Source organism: Acipenser ruthenus, chromosome 20, assembly GCF_902713425.1.
Source record: "Acipenser ruthenus chromosome 20, fAciRut3.2 maternal haplotype, whole genome shotgun sequence".
Classification (NCBI taxonomy): domain Eukaryota; kingdom Metazoa; phylum Chordata; class Actinopteri; order Acipenseriformes; family Acipenseridae; genus Acipenser; species Acipenser ruthenus.
Genome location: NC_081208.1, coordinates 2,443,094 through 2,463,192, shown reverse-complemented (window position 1 = coordinate 2,463,192; position 20,099 = coordinate 2,443,094). Strand labels below are relative to the sequence as shown.

The window sequence follows — 20,099 nt, the reverse complement described above, 5'->3', positions numbered from 1 at the left end:
GGTTCGAATTCACAGAACATTTTTATTGCAGAGATTATGCACATAGTTCTATCATGTATATGCAATATTAAGTACTTTAAATTATAACAAACATACGCACAGCATCCTAGCTATAGCATCAGTTGAATTTTTTATTCTGTTATCTTATTAATGAAAATCTCAGAAAATGGCAAGAAGACTTTTTCCTGGCTAAAAACAATGTAATTATCAAAAATAGGGTAGATGGGAAGGAACTGATAGGACACTCACTGATCTGAACATCTGAAATGTGTTACTGTATTGGTGATAACCAGCATGGGTGTATGATCCTGTATTTAATTATGAATAATAAATACCATTGGGACTGTGCAGCTGCTGCTCAGTAATCATTGTGTTTTTTTTTCAATGAATAGCCAGATTGCTTCAGCTCTTCTTGGATGGAGATTTGGGCTTGGCTTGTTTTTCTGATGTCTCTGTGATATACAGGTTTGGAACTTTCTCTCCTTTCTGTATGAGCATTTGGTGAAACTCAGAGCGGTCATTAACTATTTTCTGGAAAATAAAAAAAAGACACATTTTCACTTTACCAAAATAATTCCAGTCCTACTGTACCTACCACATATTGTAGAACATTTGGATTTGATTTTCACTTCAAAATAATTCACATTTACAACACCAGGTGGCATTACAGTTAGAGAACACAAAAAAAGAAGCAATAACCAAAACTATATACTTAAAAAAAAAAAGTTCTTACTACTCATTTAAAAAAAAAAAACTTTCTTAAGTCTTTTTCTGTAGATAGATAGTACAGACTTTAAATTAACTTTGAATTGGGTGAATCCCTTTTATCCTATAGGTGCTCTCCCTATATAGAAACCATTATACATGACTTGCAAGAAATGGGAGGTAAGATTTGTTTTAATATTTATTAGCCCTTTAAAGGGGAGGTAGATTAAGCCACAGTATTCCACACTACAGCAGTATCATCAAGCTCTGAATTAAAATGAGACGATAGCAGACCTGCATGGTGCTGAGTATCTCGTTGTCACTGACTTCAGTCACCAGGAGCTTGGCACCTGGCGCAAGGTAGGCAGCCTGGATGATTTTTCCCCGGAATCTTTCAAACTGTGAATAAATATTAAAGAAAATGGTCACAGTGCGCTCCGATCAGCACCAAACAGACCTTATACTTGCTTTGAAAACACAAGAGTATTCATGTCAACAGCTTTGTAAAAATCCTTTACGGATCTTGTAATACACATATAAATCTTCCTGATGGGCTGCTCAGAAAAGCACAAGAGAAGGCTTCAGTTCGTACCCTGGACTGCAGCTGCTCCAGAGCCACTTTGGTCTGGTGCTCTGACTGCTGCAGGGCAGCGGCTTTGTTCTGGATCTCCGTGCGGTCCTTCTGTAGCTGAGCGAGGCTGGCTCTCTCTGCTGCCAGCTCCTGCTGCAGGTTCTGGATCTTGACCTTGCAGCCGGCCAGCAGCTCATTTCTCTTGGATTCCTCCCGCTGCAGTTCTGCAATTTGCTGCACAAACAATGATTCATTTGTTTGGTGCTTTTAAGCTAAATGATAAAATGTGGTGGCTCACAAAATCTTTGCTTCCTACTCACAAACGTTTATAACACAAGAGCTGCTTGCTGATAGTGATAGCAGCATAACACTATAAGCATGTTTGTGCAGTGGTTTACATCTACACCAGTCTCAACAGCACAACAGTAAGAGCAGTGTGGATCTGTCATTGTATCACACAGATCCACCACTTTATTCAGTCAGAAAAACTACTTCTGTGCCACAGTTTGAAAGGGGCACCAAAGCTGTCTCTCTTACCTTTCTCTGTATAACACTTTCCTTCTCCAGCTCAGACATCACATCTTCATGTTTCCTGCCATCTCTTAAACTGGAAAACTAAAAACACAGTCTGGGATTTAATCAGCCTGGGTTGGACAATTTTTTCCTCTTGTGTATTTACAAAGCAAACAAAGCTGTATTAATAGAAATGACATGTACATATTTGCATATAGTTTGTATTCAATAATTGATCCTCTTCTTCCGAATATGGGTCATAACTTCAGCTCAACACCAGATCTGCACTGTGATGCCCAAGCAATGCCCACTTAGACAAGCGCTATTGGGTAGTTTTTTAGCGGGTACCTTGCTAGACATGGCATGCAGCTGTGCCACCCTCTCCGTCAACTCCCTCTGCAATCTGTCTTGATCAGACCCGGCCTTCAGCAGGTCTGCCTCTCGGAAAGAGAGGTCCCTCCTTAGGGAAGACACTGTGCCTGTCAGGGACACGGAATCAAAAACTAAATTGCATTTGCGCAATGATAAGCAGGACTGAAGCTGGTAAAAAGTGGGACATGACTTTCACAGACCTGTAGAAATCATATAGTTCTTTCTTAATGTCTGCAGCTCCTGTACCAGTTTCTCATTACTCCTTTTCGGCTGAGACGCAGACTGAGACTCTGACAGAGACTCTGGCTGAGACACAGACGGGCAATCGCTCTCATTTCCAGCAGATTCAACTTCCATATTCTCATGCCTGGTGTCCGAGCACTGAGAAAACAAGCGGAAATTAATTTGAAAACATACAGGGATGCAGCAGGCAGTCCCCCTCTCCCTCGATGAAGGAACCTGCATGATAGCTAAAGCTTGTATTTTGAAATACACTGAAATACACTATTATTGATTTAGTATTCAGCCCTCCAAAAGTCCTCAGAACAACAGAGTAGTTATTCTGCTTGAAAAACTAAATGATATGAAGATGATGTTTTGCTTTCCGTACTGAAAACTGTGAGGGAGAAATAGCTAATAATACAAATATGATCAAAAATATAAACTTTATCGCACGGTACATCAGTCTTTTGCTCCATGAAGTCGGATTCCCATTGGTGATGCTGCAACTTCAAACTCTCAATCTCCTCTCTCAGATCTTCTATTAGCTGGTCTTTACGCAGAATCTCAGCTTCAAACTTCCTGAGATGACTGACTTCACCCCCCAAGCGTAGGATCAGTGCTGCCTGTGGTCAGATAACCCACAAAGAAGTAAGTTCCACAGATAATTCCTTGTACAAGCTTTCCTGCAGCGCATGTCATGACTCTGACTCAGTCCAGCCTCTCACCTGAGCTGTGATGACTTCCTCATTCTTGGCCAGGCTCAGCTGATTGGACAGTCCAGCCACTTTTTCTTGGAGAACTGCGATCATCTGATCCTTTCGTGCCGCTTCGAACTCAAACACGGACAGTCGGTTAATTTCATCCCCGAGCATCAGCAAACACTGCTCCTGATGGGAGAAAACAAGCTCATTTTAACACCACATCTAAGGGCAAGCTAGCTAATGCTTTTGTATGATTCCCATCTTCAAGGCAAGAGTGTAGTGAAGGTATGCATAGTTTTCTGTATCTACTTACAGCACAGATCTTGCACTGGTGGCTCTAGGTAAACCCTTGAAGGACTTGACCCAAGTAAAATCGGCGTACACCTGTCAGTGTCATCTCACCTTCTCATGCAGTAGTGCGATGTACCAGGGGCAGTTCCCAGCTGGTCTGTTCTGAAGGCTTCGAGGGGCTGTGCTGGGTTTGTTCTGCTCAGACTCTCTGCTTGAACCTCTGTCCAGGGAGTTGTCATTCGGAAGTTCACCCAGGCTTTGAGACAGAAGAAACCTGCAAACTAAAATGGGACTTTTTTACTATTAGCATACCAGTCATCTGCAAAAACTGTGTAAACCTATGAGGGACTGTGATTTAATGCATTTAAGTGCATATGAAGTCTAGCAGAACAATAAAGGACTCTTCAGAATGCCGTTACCTTTGCTTGCTGGTCCTGAAGACTCTGCTGTTGAGGGGTGAGTCCTGCTTGATTGATGGCTTTGAAAGTTACTGTATAGACCTGTGTTTCTCACCCAGGCTCCTGCTGCAACAACAGTAACTGCATTCACTGGTGTTCAACATCACAGCACGCATTTAACATCGATTCTGCAGAACCTTTGCATTGCTGCTAAACACTGAACAGCAAAGACTTATTTATTTGTTAATGCATGCTTTTTTTCTTTGCACATAGCTATTGATCTTCAACATACTATAAATAAGTTGAAATACTGGCAATGTAAACATCTTCAAATAACTAAACCGTCATTATCAAGGAAGCTCGATAAAATAGCATGATGTATGTATGTATACAAGGTATATTTACGGATATATATAAAACCACAGACAATAGAGAAATGCATCCACTTACCCCTGGTTAGTGATTCTAATCTGCTGACTTTGGGGTGGTCTTCTGGGGTGGTAGTGCTTGCTGTGTCCTCAATGGAAGGCAGATGAACCTTCTTCTCACTCTGACTAGACGTGGAGGCGCAAGGCTTCAACACATGGGAGAAAGACAGGATTATGCAGGGATTTGTTTTAGCGAGCTGTTATCCTAACCCTCCCTCCGCTGGAATGTTACCTGTCTATCCTCTGAGCTGCGGAGCACCCTGTCTGTCCTCTGAGCTGTGGAGGACCCTGTCTGTCCTCTGAGCTGCGGAGCACCCTGTCTGTCCTCTGAGCTGCGGAGAGCCCTGTCTGATTTCACTCGGACCGGATGAACGAGGTCACTCTTTGTGAATTGCCAGCAGGCAGTATGGGGCCGCCCAGGGGGCCTCTGAGCAATGAAGGCCTTCATCTGCAGAGCGATTCCTTCCTTCATTGCTAGTGCCTATGGAACGAGAGAGAGAGAGAGAGAGAGAGAGAGAGAGAGAGAGAGAGAGAGAGAGAGAGGAGGTATAACTGCAGTGTACAAAAATGAAAAGAAAGAAACTTTTTATTTTTCTGGGATGTACACACAAGGGGATCTTGTGTGCATATAGCTAAAGTTATGCAGAATGTACATAAGCAGTCAACAACGCCTCTCTCAAAGTACAGAGGACTGTCAAACTCTATGGAGATTAGCTGAAGTGTAAACAGGACAGTATCTAAGCAGCGTCTTTAGTCAAACCAGTTGCATGTTCACTGTTGCTGTTTGTTTCAGTGAGCAAATAAACATGCACCGCCAGTCATCATAAACTTGTCTATATGTAATTAAGAGCTGTATAGCATAAATACTCTTCATGGATGACACTAGAGAAATATCAACGTTTCTATTATTATTATTATTATTATTATTATTATTATTATTATTATTATTATTATTATTATTATGCCTTGATCCATAGAGCTTTATAATGCAAATACCCGGCTAACCACGGCTAGACATTACAATGCACTTATGCTATTTACAAATACATTATTCATTTAGTTTCCATCGCATTACCTATACAGAGATGGATGCCAGGATTCCCATGCTAGCGACTCAATTCCTATATAAATGGTGATCGAGGCGTGCTGGTCTCCAGAGATGCCCGTGTCCTTTTTCATGGGAGATTGATTGACGAAGACTTTCTGTTCTGCAGAGAGGGTGGGACCGAAGAAAGCCTGCGCAAGTTTTTCAAGTTGCTAAACTTACGACTTGGGAAAACCCTGCTGTTCAAAATAAGCTTTTGGGGTTTTGTTAATGCTCAGTTAAAATATCTCGCCCCTTTCTTTTTGCAGCGGGTTGGTTTTTAAACTACAGGATTTTAGGATCGAATGTTTTGGAGTAACGTTGCTTAGCAACAGCAGCACTTCAATCACGAGTTTCGTTTTGTAAATAAAAGAAATAATCGCAGTAGATCAAAGGTTTTTTAAAAATGTTTTTCCGTAACTGTTTACAATAACTACAGGCTATCAATTAGAGTCATATGGATTGTGACTCACTTGTAAATTACGCCTAGCACACTCAGGCATTCGGGATGTGTTCATAATGTTTTATATTTATGTTCTGATAATACACAAACATAATTTTACTGACATGCATATTTTATCATGTTAGTTTTTTTTATTATAGTTTTAATTTGGTTTTGTTTAATATACCGTTATAAATTGGTTTCTGACAATTCTTATAAAAACCTGGTCAAGGAAAGTCATGGACGTTTGAAAATAAAATATACAATATAATCTGTGGTTAAATCTCTATTTCTGCAGTTTCTTATCAATGAGCGAAACGTGATCATGTTAAATTTAAGTCGCTGTTCTTTCAGCACCACAGGAATCGTTCGAAGGCTCATGGCTTAGATAACTATTAAGTTTAATTTGCTTTTGGTTTCATTCGTGTGTTCTAAATTACTATAAATGCCACGCGAATAAACATTCTAATAGAATTAGAACCATCGGAACAGTTTGAACTAAAACAAGTGAAATCGTTTGAGTTTCTGTATATATAATTTGATGGCATCTTTCATTATGGCTACGTGATATCTAAACGCTCATATGAAATCGTAAATTGAAGTCCATTCAAAAGGATGATCGCTGAATTAACACAGGATGACCGCACAGTTCAAATCCATCTTGCTTTCGTGTGTGATAATAGTAGTAGGCCAAACACAGACTGAAACGGAGAATTATAGTGTAAATGGTGAGTGAGTGTGAAAAACAAGACTAATCACAGTCGAGTGTATCAAATTATACTGTGGCATTCTGCATGTATTATCTGATCTTATTGAGACAATAAGATGCTTCGCAAAATATAGCTATTTGTCTTACTGTCATGGCGGTATAATTTTGATTATACATTTTTTTTTCAGATCCTTATAAAAAAGAATGCAGCTCTAGGAATATCTTGTGTCACTCAAAGGCGATCTGTCGACTGGATTTAGTGACAGAAACATTTTACTGCCAGTGTCTGCCAGGGTACAATGGGGACGGAATACACTTCTGTCAAGGTAAGACGCAATAATGATAGTTTCTGCCTATAACTGTTTTTGAAAATCCTCGTTTTATTTTGTATTGATTAATTCTGGCCCTTATGACTGTCAGGCATTGTATTGAATTTTTAAAATATGCAAGAAGAGGCGCTACCCATTGATCCAAAGGGATCAGGAAACACCTCCCGAGCCCTGCTAAGAGTCATTAACTTGAACATAGAGCTGCGCCCACTTAATCAGAGAAACCCTAAGAAAAACATTCTATTGCATTTAGTCTTTTCTTTTTCTTGTTGTGTAGAGCCCACAGCAAGCATCGCTGTTGATAGTCAAGAGGATTGTGATGGGGTAGGACAACAGGTGTGTCTCCTAAAAAGGGCGGTGGGTGGCAATGCCACTTTTATCGTGTCGATCTCCGGGGACTTCCAGTATTCTCAGATCACATGGTACAAGTTTTATGCCTCACAAGGGCACACGTTTCACAGGTTAGTGGAGCCAAATACTTCAATGGAATGCTGCAACACAATGCAGACTCGTCATGTTGAATCAATGCCACCCCATGCACTGTCAGTGCATTGAGATTAGTAGCATTCATATCAGCACACCCTCTTGTTTTTTTGTTGTGATTGGAAGAGCTGTAGTTTGTAAGTTAGACTCCAGAGTTATCTTTCTGTTGTTGTTACAGCTATCGACAAAGACTAACCCTGTCAGGAGGTTTACCAACAACTAGCCACATATTGAGAAACGGTCTGGCTTTGACGCTCGGAAAGATTAAAGAAGACGATTTCTTCCCAAACAAGTTCTGGGTTCAACTGGAGGCAAGCGAGCCATCGGAGAGCAAGCAGGAGGTTGAGCCCTATGACTTCACCCACTTTGAGATGCTCAACCCAACCAGAATCCGATATTACTTTGTGCTGGACAGTGAACCCATAGGTTAGGATTCAAAACAAGGGTACAGCTTTTAATAAGGCTCTCAGTGGTTACATTTTAAAAAATAATTTAAGTATACAAATATCTTTCACAAGACTATATATATATGTATAAATATATATAGTCCAGTATATAGTATATATATACCTGAAGTCTCTTCTGGTCCCTGGGATTATGGGTGTATAATCACATGATTCTAAGGAGACACAGCGATTGGAACATACTGTTTTTTATTGAATAGATGTGTTCATATTGTTGCATAAGCTTTTCTTTTTTTCTAACTGCTTGAAACTATCCCTGAGTGATCGCAATGCTTTCTGTTTTTGTTTTGTTTTTTCAGATGTGGGTAAATTCTTATTAGGGGAAATGAGCGTGATTCAGTTGAATCCGTATTACACTGACATATCTGAGACTGGCTTCGTGAAATGGGTCAAGGAACCAGACAACCTCACTCTCATCCAGACCACATCAACTGTTTTGGCCAACAGAACTAGTGCGATTGAAATTGATGGGCTATTGTATGATTTAAAAGCATCATGTTTTACAGTACTCTATATTGATTTGCATTTCTGTCTCAACTGCAGTGTGTGGATGTCTATACCCTTTAAAATACAGCAGGGAGCTTTGGGCATGCACCTTAGGAATTATACTTTTCTAATAGTGGAGTAATTAGAAGAACAAGCAACATATATATTTTTTTAAATGTAGACTACTCTTTTAAAGTTCACAAAGCAATGTGGTTATTCCATGAGTCCGGATGGCCGAAATAAACCCAACATTCAGTATTCTGCTTAATGTATGTAGTGCAATGTATGGAAAATGATTTAAATACCGTGGTGCTTCTGTTTCATTACAATGCAGTAATGGTAGTGGAGACAAAGTTCTTTATAATATCGACTGTGTACTTTCTCCAGTCCTTTAAATACTCTGAGGGATTGATGTTATATTACCTAGCACTTTTTTAAAGTTAATCAGACAGATAAGCTTTTCAGACAGTTGATCTAAAGTTTGTGTTGTTTTTTTTTTTTTTTAATTGTCTCAGGAATGAAGATTTTGGCAACATTCGGGCAATTGTTTACGATTTCCTCCCAGGCATCCCAGGGAAGGTGATGATTGCCCAGAGATTGTTTAATTTAAGGAAGGGTAAAAAAAATATACACACTTTGTATTTCTCATGCATCTTTATTTTTTATTTTTATCAGTGTTTCAAAGCAGTTACCCATTTCAGTAGAAAGAGTTAAAGGCATTTGTATGGCCCCTGAGTGGCTCACCCGGTAAAGGCACGGCCGTGTGGTCTGCAGGGTGAGTCATGCAATCAAGGGAGCCAGGTTCCTGTCCTGGTTGTACAGTAAGTTTCTATAAATTGGGCATTGCACAGGGAGCTGCTCAATGGCTCTGGAGCCCCCACAAATTCAGGAGCAAACAGTAATTAGTTGTTTCAGACAGTTTTTATAATATCAGCAGGGCCAGTAATATAATTAATTAATTTGAAATATGCACCAAACCAAACACGCTTAGTAAATATGTGCTGCTTTCTTATTTCTCTTAGATATCAGTAAAGTTTGCAAAGGGTCTCAAAATGCTAAAAACTGCGCGTGCAACACTGGGTTTAAGGGCAACGGCATTCATTGTATAGGTAAGTGTGGAAAACATCTACATGTTTACAAACGTAGTTGGTTGCTGTTGACACAACGCTTCAAATGACACAGCATAAGAAAAATAAGGCTTTTTAAATTAACTTTAAGATATACTGTGTATGAAGGGAAATGGGAGCTGGGAATGTATTAGTCTGTCAGTGGTAATGAATAAAGTCCAGACATCTCAGTTTGTTCTCTGAAGTCTTTATTACTGCATTGTGTTTGATATGATGATATTATTATTTTTTAGATCAGGATGAATGTATAGAAGGAATGCCCCTGCACTGTCTCCCTGATGCTAAATGTATTAATACATATGGCTCATACGTCTGCCAGTGTCCCAATGGATATGAGGGAGATGGCTTGTACTCATGCATGGGTAAACCTCAGGACTAGCTAACATTTCTTTATATTAGTGTGCTCAAGGAGGCTGTACAGCAAGTAACGTCAAAGCAAACCTACCAGTGTTTGATTGTCCAAAATCATTTGTGTCTCTCAGTCTCAGGTGTCACTGTGTACTATGCAAAAACAATAATTTTAACAGTATTTAAACCAGCACGTATGTGGTTTTATCCATTCCTTTTGAAACCTTCTTCAAATTATTATTATTTGTTTATTTAGCAGACGCCTTTATCCAAGGCGACTTACAGAGTCTAGGGTGTGTGAACTATGCATCAGCTGCAGAGTCACTTACAACTACGTCTCACCCGAAAGACACAAGAAGGTTAAGTGACTTGCTCAGGGTCACACAATGAGTCAGTGGCTGAGGTGGGATTTGAATCGATAAGCCCACAGCAGTGTGTGATACTCTATATAATAATATATATTTTGTTCTAGACATTGATGAGTGCATGAGAGACCTGCACCAGTGTAGCCCGAGGGCAGCCTGTATAAACACCCTGGGATCCTATGTCTGCACCTGTCAGTTTGGGTTCTTTCAGGAAGGAAATGAATGTAGAGGTACTGGTGTTGTTTTTACTTGCACTTCCTCCGAAAGCTTAGCCAGATTGAAACAGAAAGTCTGCAATCGAAATGAATCATTTTGTTAAAACAGTTTGGGTTGTTAATAAATGTAGAACATGTGAGAGCCGTCTGTATTTTATGTGGAGCTCTAATACTGCAGTACAGCTGCTTCCATGACATAATTGTGGGCTAACACCATCAGTAAATCAGTGATTTAAATTAGCATGTGAGCTCACGATCTATTTCATTCGATATTATCTGTAAATCCTGTGTTTCTCAGTTCATTCTTGTATTTGTAAGCATAATTACCAAAGACAGAAGCCAGATTCAAGTGTGTGTCTTCCTGGCTTGACAGCCACAAGTATCTGGACTCCCTGGAGCCCCTGGTCACTTTGCTCAGTTACCTGTGGCTCTCAAAACCAGATGCGCATTCGGATTTGCACCAACCCGGAGAGCGGCATGAGGTGCGAGGGACCTACATCTGATCTGAAACCCTGCTCCAGCCTCCGGGCTTGCCCAGGTGAGCCCCAACACAGCTGGACCTCCTCCAGCCCAATTCCTCAACCGTACCTGTTTCAATTTCCTATTGACATCGCCATGACAGACCTCCTTAACTGACCAGCCTGGAAAAGAGGTTAAACTGCTTTATTTTCTCTTTACTTTCCTAGTGGACGGCCTGTGGTCAGAGTGGTCCCCCTGGTCAACCTGCACTGTCAGCTGCTCTGGAATCAAGAGAAGAATCCGAGTCTGCAACAACCCTGCCCCTTCCTCTGGGGGGCAGTCCTGTTTGGGGTCTCCAGAGGAAATAGCCCCGTGCAACAACGATAACTGCCCTGGTAATTCAACTCTGTCATGTAACTGTTCCCTAAAAACCATAGCTAACTATCGTAGAGCACAGTGAAGCATGGTAAAGCATAGGAAAAGAACAGAGAGGTGTGCGACAACTATCAGTTTGTATCTAGACAATGCAATGTGACAAATGCTTTCCTTGCTTTAAGACCCTGGATTTCATTAAAAACGTCCGTTGCTTGCCACTTCAGCTCTGAGTCTGACTTCAACTGGCTTCAGTCATTCAGCTGTAGGCCTGTCTTTGATGTGACCCCGTTGTGAATCTCTTTCAGTTAATGGAATGTGGTCACCCTGGGCTCCCTGGACTCTGTGCCCTCTGACCTGTGGCCTGGGAGTGGTCAGCCGGTCCCGACATTGTAACAATCCACCCCCAGTGAGCGGTGGGACCCCCTGCCCTGGACACGGGTACGAGGAGGGCTCTTGTGGATTTCCGGTAAGAGGAAACCTGCACACACATATGAAGAATAATCATTGGTTAGCACTTCCATTGTAATAGCAGTTTCAGATATCCTTGTTGATCTAGTTTTCACAACAACTCAACAGGTTCTCGATTCTCTTGTTGCAGATGGACTATTGCAAGTATGTACCAAAACCTCCTGAATCTATAATGCCTGGGAGACTGATTCAGTAACATCAGGAGGACGGAGCACTGATTCAGACCTGGGCAAATGAGAAGGAAGGAGTGGCAAAGCAATACTGAGCTTTACTAATGCTCTTGACATTAGAACGCATCTGGAAATAATGGAACAATGACACCCGTGTGATTCTCACATCCTTGTTTCTGAGATTATATAAAGAACCTTCACGAGGGGAGCAACAAGACTGTCCTCATCAGGGAATGCATGGCCTGCTGTTTGAACAATGGTCTCATGAGCTTTCATATCAGTTTCACTCAAATATCTGTGCACATGAGCTTAACACTACTGCACCTCTAAGACTCCAGAGGACTTATATGTTTGCAGAAAATGTGTTAATAGTGTATTTAATGCAGTATTGCTTAACCACAGGCAGTTTCAAAAGTAGCTGTTCCGCATTCAGCGTGAGATGTGGGAGGAGCTGTCTGTATATTTTTGCTAAGCTGCCTTTCTTAACTCGTATCTTCAAGCTGTGATAGATATATCGGTCCTTGGCTCAAGTTTGTAAATAAATGTAAACGTTTTGACCACACTAGCTTATGTGTTAAATGATCTCTCAGTGCTTGTTGCTCTGCTATAATCAGCAAAGGAAGGTTGTTGATTATATTAATAAGTAACTCACAGACATAGAGACAGGGGCAGACAGGGCCATTGCACATTTTGCAGCTGCAGAACCAGTATCCTGTTTTCTTTTTTTTTTTTTAAGACAGCAATTTAAGCTTCTGCAAAATTAAGGACAGCTAAGCAAAACAGAGAAAAAGGAGAAGGGTGTACAGTGCAGACAAGTTCACGTACTGCTCTGCCTGGTTACAGAATGTGTCATTTTTCTCTGTATTTTATTTCCTTATTTATATTGTTTCAGTGGTGTGAACTTACACGCATATCACAGAAGCTGAAAAACAAGCGGTGCAAAACTTTGGGATTTGCATTGATTTAACATATTTAACCTGGAGATAAAAGCCCTTGAGAGGAATCGTCGTGTTTACAAGAGTGTCCTGGGATGCTTTGAGGAGTCACACACACACAGGACTGTAACATCCCAGTGATCTACAGGTAAAAGGTAACAGGTCTTCCTTTGCAGTTTAAATTATTTTCACAGTACACCTAGCTTGGATATTTGGATTACAATAAACAAACCTTGTTAAATGAGCAAACAAAAAAAACACTAAACTGTAGAAATGGCACAAGTTTCAATTACAGAAGTAATTTGTATAGTAAATCACTTAAGTATAATCGTGAATTACAATGTCACCTTTGTACGACAATATAATCAGAAGCCTGAACCAATAATAAATCAATGTGCTCTAGAATTTTATAAAATGTTTAGTCTGAAATTGCACATTTAGAATTACGGGTGTTAGATCTGTTTAAACATTTCAAAGTTTAAGATCAAACAAACTTTACAATATTCAGAATGTACAGTAGCTACCACTCAGATACAGAGCTAGTTTTAGGGGCAACACCAGGGCAATTGCCTGGTGCCCAAGGCGATGGGGGGGGGGGGCACTAGGATAAGTTAGGAGGGAGGAGGGAGGGGCCCATGCCTTAGCCTCTGTCTGGGGCCCACAAGAGTGTAATAACAGGCTCTGTCCAGATAACCAATAAACAGAACACTCCAATAGAGATCAATATACGGGACTCCAGTATCAATGTGTAGACATGAGGGATAGAGGCTGAAACTTCACTATCCTTCTGAATCAGATGCTAATATAGGAGGCTGTGTGATCCATTGGTTAAAGAAAAGGGCTTGTAACCAGGAGGCCCCTGGTTCAAAACCCACCTCAGCCACTAACTCATTATGTGACCCTGAGCAAGTCACTTAACCTCCTTGTACTTTGTATTTTGGGTGAGACATAATTGTAAGTGACTCTGCAGCTGATGCATAGTTCACACACCCTAGTCTCTGTAAGTCGCCTTGGATAAAGGCGTCTGCTAAATAAATAAATAATAATAATGTGCAAAAATGAAAGTGAAACATTCTGGAAAGTCCCTAAAGTCCTCACCACTTGTTTTTTGGTTGGTTTTGTGAAGATACTGATTTAAAAGATATAATTTATCATTTCTTTTCTTGCAGTAGCTCTCATTGGACAGCAGTCTGAACCCATTTAAAGTTTTATCAGAGTGTATCTGTCCACTGTGTATAGGTGGAGTCATGTGTGTTAAACTGGAATGTTTTATTTTGCACATGACATCCCTGTGAATAATACAATATCCTTATCATGCACCCACCAGAGATGTTTCCCTTTTGTATTTATTCGGCTTCCCATTTCTCACAGAGAGCAGACTCCTGTACAGTAAATGGAATTACTTGAATTGGCTTACTGGACATCAGATACAGGTTTGTACAATTGATAATAGTTTGTATTCCTTGTCATCTGTCTAGATTAATCAAACATTGATGCTGTTGATGTATAACTGTAAGTATACCTTAGGTCATATAATTTTACAGGTACTTTTTAGCATTTCTACTAAACCATCATTGTTAGTTATGGATAAAGATCAGTCTTAAAGAGTGTACAGGTTCAAATACCATTTGAATGGTCGTTTCGTTACCTTTCAAAATCTTGCTGGTCAGAGCTGGTGGAGTTCTGGTTTTAGCTTGCTGTGCTGGTACAGGATACTAGTTGAAGGATTTACATTAACAACGTTATCATTACAAGACAGAAGAATGTTTCGTTTTTAGCTTTATTAGATTACTAGAACTATTAATAACCATGGCATCTGGTGTCTGTTTTCTGAACCGTGAATAATCCTGTTTCAACAGTTCATGCAGATTGTTGTTTCAGTCGATAAACTAGAGTTCTCGATTTGTTTTATTCTCATATATGTGTGTGTATATATATATATATATATATATATATATATATATATATATATATATATATATATATATATATATATATATATTAATTATGGTGTCTTGGAGAGGGGGTGAAAATGGACACGACGGTACCAATTCAGATTGTAGATGATATTTTTGTTGATTTGTATTGCATGTTCCTTTTTACATAGTGGAAAGTACTGGACTGGGCAACGCTTGGGTACTGCCATTCTTAAATCTCCCTGAAACAAGAGAGGACTGCAGTGTGATAAGAGGGGGAGTCCTGTACTGTTCAGGGATTTTTACTAATTGATTGCTCAGGGAGCTTCCCTGACTACACACCACTCTAAAAGTTTAATATTTTTTCGTGTGGGAACATCCCCATTTTATAAAAGAAACAAAAACAATGCTGCTTTGAACATGTGAATATACATAAGATACCAATTATTATTATTATTTATTTCTTAGCAGACGCCCTTATCCAGGGCGACTTACAATTGCTACAAGATATCAGATTATTTATACATACAATTACCCATTTATACAGTTGGGTTTTTACTGGAGCAATCTAGGTAAAGTACCTTGCTCAAGGGTACAGCAGCAGTGTCCTCCACTGGGGATTGAGCCCATAACCCTTCGGTCAAGAGTCCAGAGCCCTAACCACTACTCCACACTGCTGCCCAATAGCTAATGTGTGAAGGATACCATTTGAAACAAAGATTTGATCTGTTTTTTGTTTGTGTTTTTTCCTCCTTCCTCCCATACTCCTCCAAGCGACGTCGTTTCCAACCTTATGCCCAGCCGAGCTGGCCTCGACCTCTGAGAGGAAGGTTCTCCGAGAGCCAGAGGGCACCCCCTGCCAAATCTTATCAGTCTCTCTATCATTCCAGGTTCCCCCTGGGGGCAGCACACATGCTCCCCAGGCTTGGATGCCGATCAGTTCGGTCTCACCTCCGCGAGGGCGGTATCTCTCTGAGCCAGGGGGCAACCCTGCTGTTTTCTCAAGTCTCCATGTTCTATCTCTTGTTCCCCCTGGGGCCAGCATGCACGATCTCCCAAAGCGTAGGCGTTCTTTGTCATTCGGGGCGACTTCTTGTCTTCTCAAATGTATCCTCTATTTTTCTCTTCATTTTTTCCCTTGGGGGAAAGCGAGGCAGATCGATCTCGGGCCCACCTCAGCGAGAATGGCTCTCCACGAGCCAAGGGGAAAGCACGTTATCTCCCTAAAGTCACAAACACACAGTTTGTATTTCCTCGCAGCCCTTGCTCCGGTGAATGACTATATTTAATGAAGGAATGGAAAATCTGTTTGTTCCCCTTCTATGGAAATGCATGGTGTAAAAAGACAATTGTATTTTGTATTCAGGGATTTTTACTACTCTTATTACTCACAGTACATGGTGATGTCACATTTTGAAGACAATATAAAGTGATTATTCATGGTTTGCAGTCAGATAGAATAGGTGTACACTATTGATTAATTCGTCAATCTCTATGAACCATTACAATGGACATTCTGTATTTCAATTTACCAAAAAGAACCAGAAATGACTAATTCTCTGAGTCTGCATTAAAAACAAAGCAGATTCTAAAAGCATGAAGCATCATCTTTATCACTTCCACTTTCAGATGCTTTCATATCAGGGGCTGCCAGTTCGTCTTCTGCAGACTAGAGGGACACTCCTGAGTCCTCCGGTAGAGTCAGAAAACAATCTTCAGGGGTCAGATTACAGTAAAAAGAGTTTATATTTCAATTTCAGTTTACTTTATTTACTATAGTTTACTATATACAGCCTTTCATACCACATTATCTCAAAGCGCTTTACATGTCTGTAAGATACTTTTTCATATCTGAATAAAAATAAATTCAACACAGGTAACCCCAAAACATGAATATTCTACTCCCTTTGAGATGATTTTTTTAAAAATAATTTAAATCCCTTGGTTAATTGTAAAACAAGGCAGATTATACACACACAAAAAATTAAGTGAAAGTGTGAAAACACACAAGTATAATATATATATATGAAGCTGCATTGCTAAGCATTTGAGAAGCCTGAATATAACGGGTTTAAACAGGAGGGGGTCAGCGATATGGGAAAAAATGTGATGGTTGTCTAAGATACCATAGTGTGATGGTGACTACAACACATGATTCACAGTGACTGGAAACACGAATCTTTGGGGAAAAAACCCACAGCCCACTCTGCATTAAAACAGGTGGATAGGAAAATAATTTGTGGGAGGCATTTTCTCCATTTGTAGTTAATGATACATAAGTGTGATTGAGAACATTTTACAAAGGTAGGAGTGCGTGAAAATCAACAGCTCATACACCACATTGTCAGAAAGTGATGATATTTGTGGGGGATGACAGAGATGAATAACATTTCAACAGCTTTCCATAAGGGTTATTGATGCAGGTCATTGACAATAATGTTAAGACACCCCTGAAATCCATTTTAAATCAGTTTTGATAAGCTCACAATATCACTTCATTAAAGACAAGCGTTCTTCAATTTTAACCCAGCATGTGAAATATACAAAGTATTTTTTAAACACCAGACAAACATCTGGGGCTGACTGTTTGTTTTTACACTGCAACTGTAGCAGTACAGTGCAATGGTACAGTGCATATTCTCTGATATTTTCTCTCACTTAAAATGGACCTGCAACTGCTGACAAAACTTATCACTGCATCGCAGTATGATATGGCAGATTTGTTGGTTTATAGCTTAACTATATAACAACTTTGCACAAGAACACACTGGTCTTTTCCTAAGAGGCTGCTATGACAGTAAAGCTCATGGCAGATCACAAGGGGAATGTTATGTGTATGGTCAAAATCAGATGATCAGATGATTATGAAACAAATATATTCCTTACAATTAATTTCCCAAGCTTAACTAGTTCAGTTCTGAATTATTTTGTCTAGCTAAAGAATAAATTACTCTGTTGAGTATACCTGAGAAAAGGACAATTTTTTATTTTTATTTTTTACACTACTTCAGACTGGGAGTCCTGTGAAATTCCAACGTAATTTTCAACGGCATATGTTAACATACGGCAACTGAAAGAGCCAAAAGTTTTACAATTAATTTTGCTTCATGAAGTCGAATGAAACTTGCTGAATAATGTTACGTTAACTTATTGAATTACAAAATACCGCTGTTTGTTTACATGATGTTAAATAAAATATCTAAATTATGTTCATATAGGTTTTTTTTTTTTTAAAAAAAGGATGCCAGACAAGCATCATCTCTATTACTTTATGAAATATTATTCTCAAGGCTGCAATCACAGCCCCTTTCGGATGTGATCAAATGCCTATAAGGGGCTGCCAGCACATCTTCTGCAGTCTAGAGGGACATGGCTGAGTCCTTCAGAAAACAATCTTGAGGGGTCAGATTACAGTAAGAAGAGTTTATATTTCAATTTCAGTTTATTTTATTTACCACAGTATCTCAAAGCACTTTACAAGTCAGTTAAAACTGACACAAGCCTGCAACACCAAGAAGTATTATAAATTACAAAGTAACAATAAATAATAATACTATAATAATAATAATCATAATAATAATAATAATAATAACTAGATGGTAATTTGAGACAGGAGTAAAGTTGTGGAGCTTGCTTTAGCTCTTAAAGTATTTTGTGGTAGTGGAAGAAGTTTAAAAAGTTTAACTTTTTAAAGCAAAGCAGTTACATTCAGTCAGAGTTAAATTTAGTAAAATAATTGGTCTGATTACTTCGATAGACTACTATATCAACCTTATTACTTTGGACTGTGGGGCAGTTAGATCACACATTTATACCGTTTGATTGGTAGAAGATATTTTTTAACTGATTTCAGATGTGAATAACAGAGAAGTAGAGGAAGATTTCATACACTCTAACTTTTTGTCTTACTTGTTGGGAAAGTGGTCAAAGTAGCTGATTTGTGTCAAAAATCACATCGTTTACAGTAAATAGTATGTTGGAAGTTTTTAAACAATGGGGAGCTTTAGAGTGTTGAAAAAAGTCCCATTAAAGTGAATGAAGATGGACAAAAAAAGACAAAAAGCTTAATAGTTTAAAAAGTATAAAAGATATCAACAAGTTGTATACAAGCACACTATTCCAGACCAGTCTACACGTTTTAAAGCTTGAACGGCGTTTGTAGCTTAAACGGTGTAAGAGGAGTAGTGTGCCAAAGAATAAGAAGAAGAAGTATGTCGAAGATTTAAACTGGGGACTCTTGCTTCGCAAGCCCCACTGATAATAATAGCAATGCAAAAATCTAAATAAATCACAAAAATAAGCAAACTTTAAAGAAAATTTTATGATAATTAAATGTGAGAATTAGCCAATCGCGTGGGGAAATACTTAGTTCCAATGTAAAGGGTACGCCATGTTTACACTTCCTGAATGTATGGGGATTTTTAAGATTACAATTTTGAAAGTTTTCTTTCAATCCCCCACGCATTGACCTCAATCCATTCCATCCCACAAAAACACGATGATATTATTTCCATAAATAATCAAAGCATGTGACCAGTGGTTTCATCGAAACAGAAACATTTCACTAAGAGATCGTTTCGTCAGTTACTGTAATCGGTCGTTAAACTAGATTTCCTCGATTTGTTTTATTTGTATATGATTGTTTTTATTTATAAATATACATTAATCATATTTTTCAAATAATCGTGTTCATTATGGTATCTCGGGAAAAAAATAATTAACGCGACGGTACCAGTTCAGAATCCATTAAGTAAGTCATGATCCGTGTTGTCTGGACCTTGAACCTTGAAATCAACAAAGGCGCTCACATAGCACGATACACGGTGCTAACAAATATCCGAACTAACTTTCATTAGAATATACTTTTTGCGAATTCCCGTGTAGCACCCTTGGATCCCTGGCACAATCAACCTTACTTTGTGTAAGTACAACAATCACAGCTGAATCGTTATATGAGTCATATATAAATTCATAAAAAAATTCATAAAGTCAACTATATATATATATATATATATATATATATATATATATATATATATATATATATATATATATATATATATAGTTGACTTTATGAATTTATATATATATATATATATATATATATATATATATATATATATAGTTTATAATATAATCCTGTACTGATCCTGCCTTGTGTTTTACCAGGTTGAATATAAGTCGATACTGTATTCGTTTTATAACAGTATTTGTATTATAAAGGTGTGTGTATATGTTTTTAAAAGTCTATCTAGACAGGATATATCAGATATAGTTGATTATTTAAAGATACACTTACTTCTCTGCATTTTCCACCGCGTTTTGTAGCTTGTTGTTTGCTGCTTCAAACTACGGTATTATAGAACAGAAGCACAGGTAGTGTTTCGCAGTTGTGCGCTCCCTCTAGGGTCTGATAGAGGTTCTCCAGTGACACCAAAGGGGAAAGCGTACATTGCAGTCTTAATCTCACCTCATTGGTGTTATAAATAACAATTTATATAGTCTAGTATTATATATATATAT

General features: G+C 39.0%; 2 protein-coding genes and 1 long non-coding RNA gene across 12 annotated transcripts in view; 2 read left to right on the top strand and 1 right to left on the bottom strand.

The window, feature by feature from the left end:
- Positions 1–2: 2 nt before the first annotated feature.
- Positions 3–20,063, bottom strand: LOC131698819 (coiled-coil domain-containing protein 27-like). 3 transcript variants are annotated; one of them, XM_058993101.1, is made up of 13 exons: positions 19,876–20,063; positions 4,434–4,682; positions 4,224–4,347; positions 3,795–3,899; positions 3,487–3,656; positions 3,109–3,270; positions 2,842–3,006; positions 2,362–2,542; positions 2,138–2,268; positions 1,814–1,891; positions 1,298–1,510; positions 1,000–1,104; positions 3–531 (listed from the first exon to the last, which is right to left on the bottom strand). In XM_058993101.1, the coding sequence occupies exons 2-13, from the start codon at positions 4,671–4,673 to the stop codon at positions 403–405; spliced, it is 1,803 nt and encodes a 600-aa protein (XP_058849084.1). In that variant the 5' UTR covers positions 4,674–4,682; positions 19,876–20,063; the 3' UTR covers positions 3–402. The 3 variants fall into 3 exon arrangements, with proteins under 3 accessions (XP_058849084.1, XP_058849083.1, XP_058849085.1); XM_058993100.1 differs by lacking the exon at positions 19,876–20,063 and adding an exon at positions 5,277–5,620; XM_058993102.1 differs by lacking the exon at positions 19,876–20,063 and adding an exon at positions 5,277–5,620 and having other exon boundaries at positions 3,795–3,896.
- LOC131698824 (uncharacterized) lies at positions 7,051–8,340 on the top strand. Its single transcript, XR_009307845.1, has 3 exons — positions 7,051–7,226; positions 7,427–7,693; positions 8,012–8,340. It is a non-coding gene; the product is annotated as an uncharacterized LOC131698824 (long non-coding RNA).
- The window catches only part of LOC117425014 (thrombospondin-2-like), a 40,802-nt gene continuing 29,422 nt past the window's right edge, over positions 8,720–20,099 (top strand). For 4 of the 8 annotated variants that reach the window (XM_058993107.1, XM_058993109.1, XM_058993106.1 and 1 more), the window contains exons 1-2: positions 11,779–12,815; positions 14,032–14,093. Coding sequence is in view for 2 of the 8 variants with exons in the window: in XM_058993108.1 (XP_058849091.1) it covers positions 8,781–8,814; positions 9,221–9,307; positions 9,559–9,687; positions 10,146–10,268; positions 10,627–10,791; positions 10,940–11,107; positions 11,393–11,553; positions 11,686–11,751 (933 nt within the window). In the remaining 6 variants the exon portion in view is untranslated. Of the gene's footprint in view, positions 8,815–9,220; positions 9,308–9,558; positions 9,688–10,145; positions 10,269–10,626; positions 10,792–10,939; positions 11,108–11,392; positions 11,595–11,685; positions 12,816–14,031; positions 14,094–18,378; positions 19,498–20,099 lie in introns of those variants that run through there. The other 4 variants (XM_058993110.1, XM_058993108.1, XM_058993104.1 and 1 more) reach the window with 4 other exon arrangements.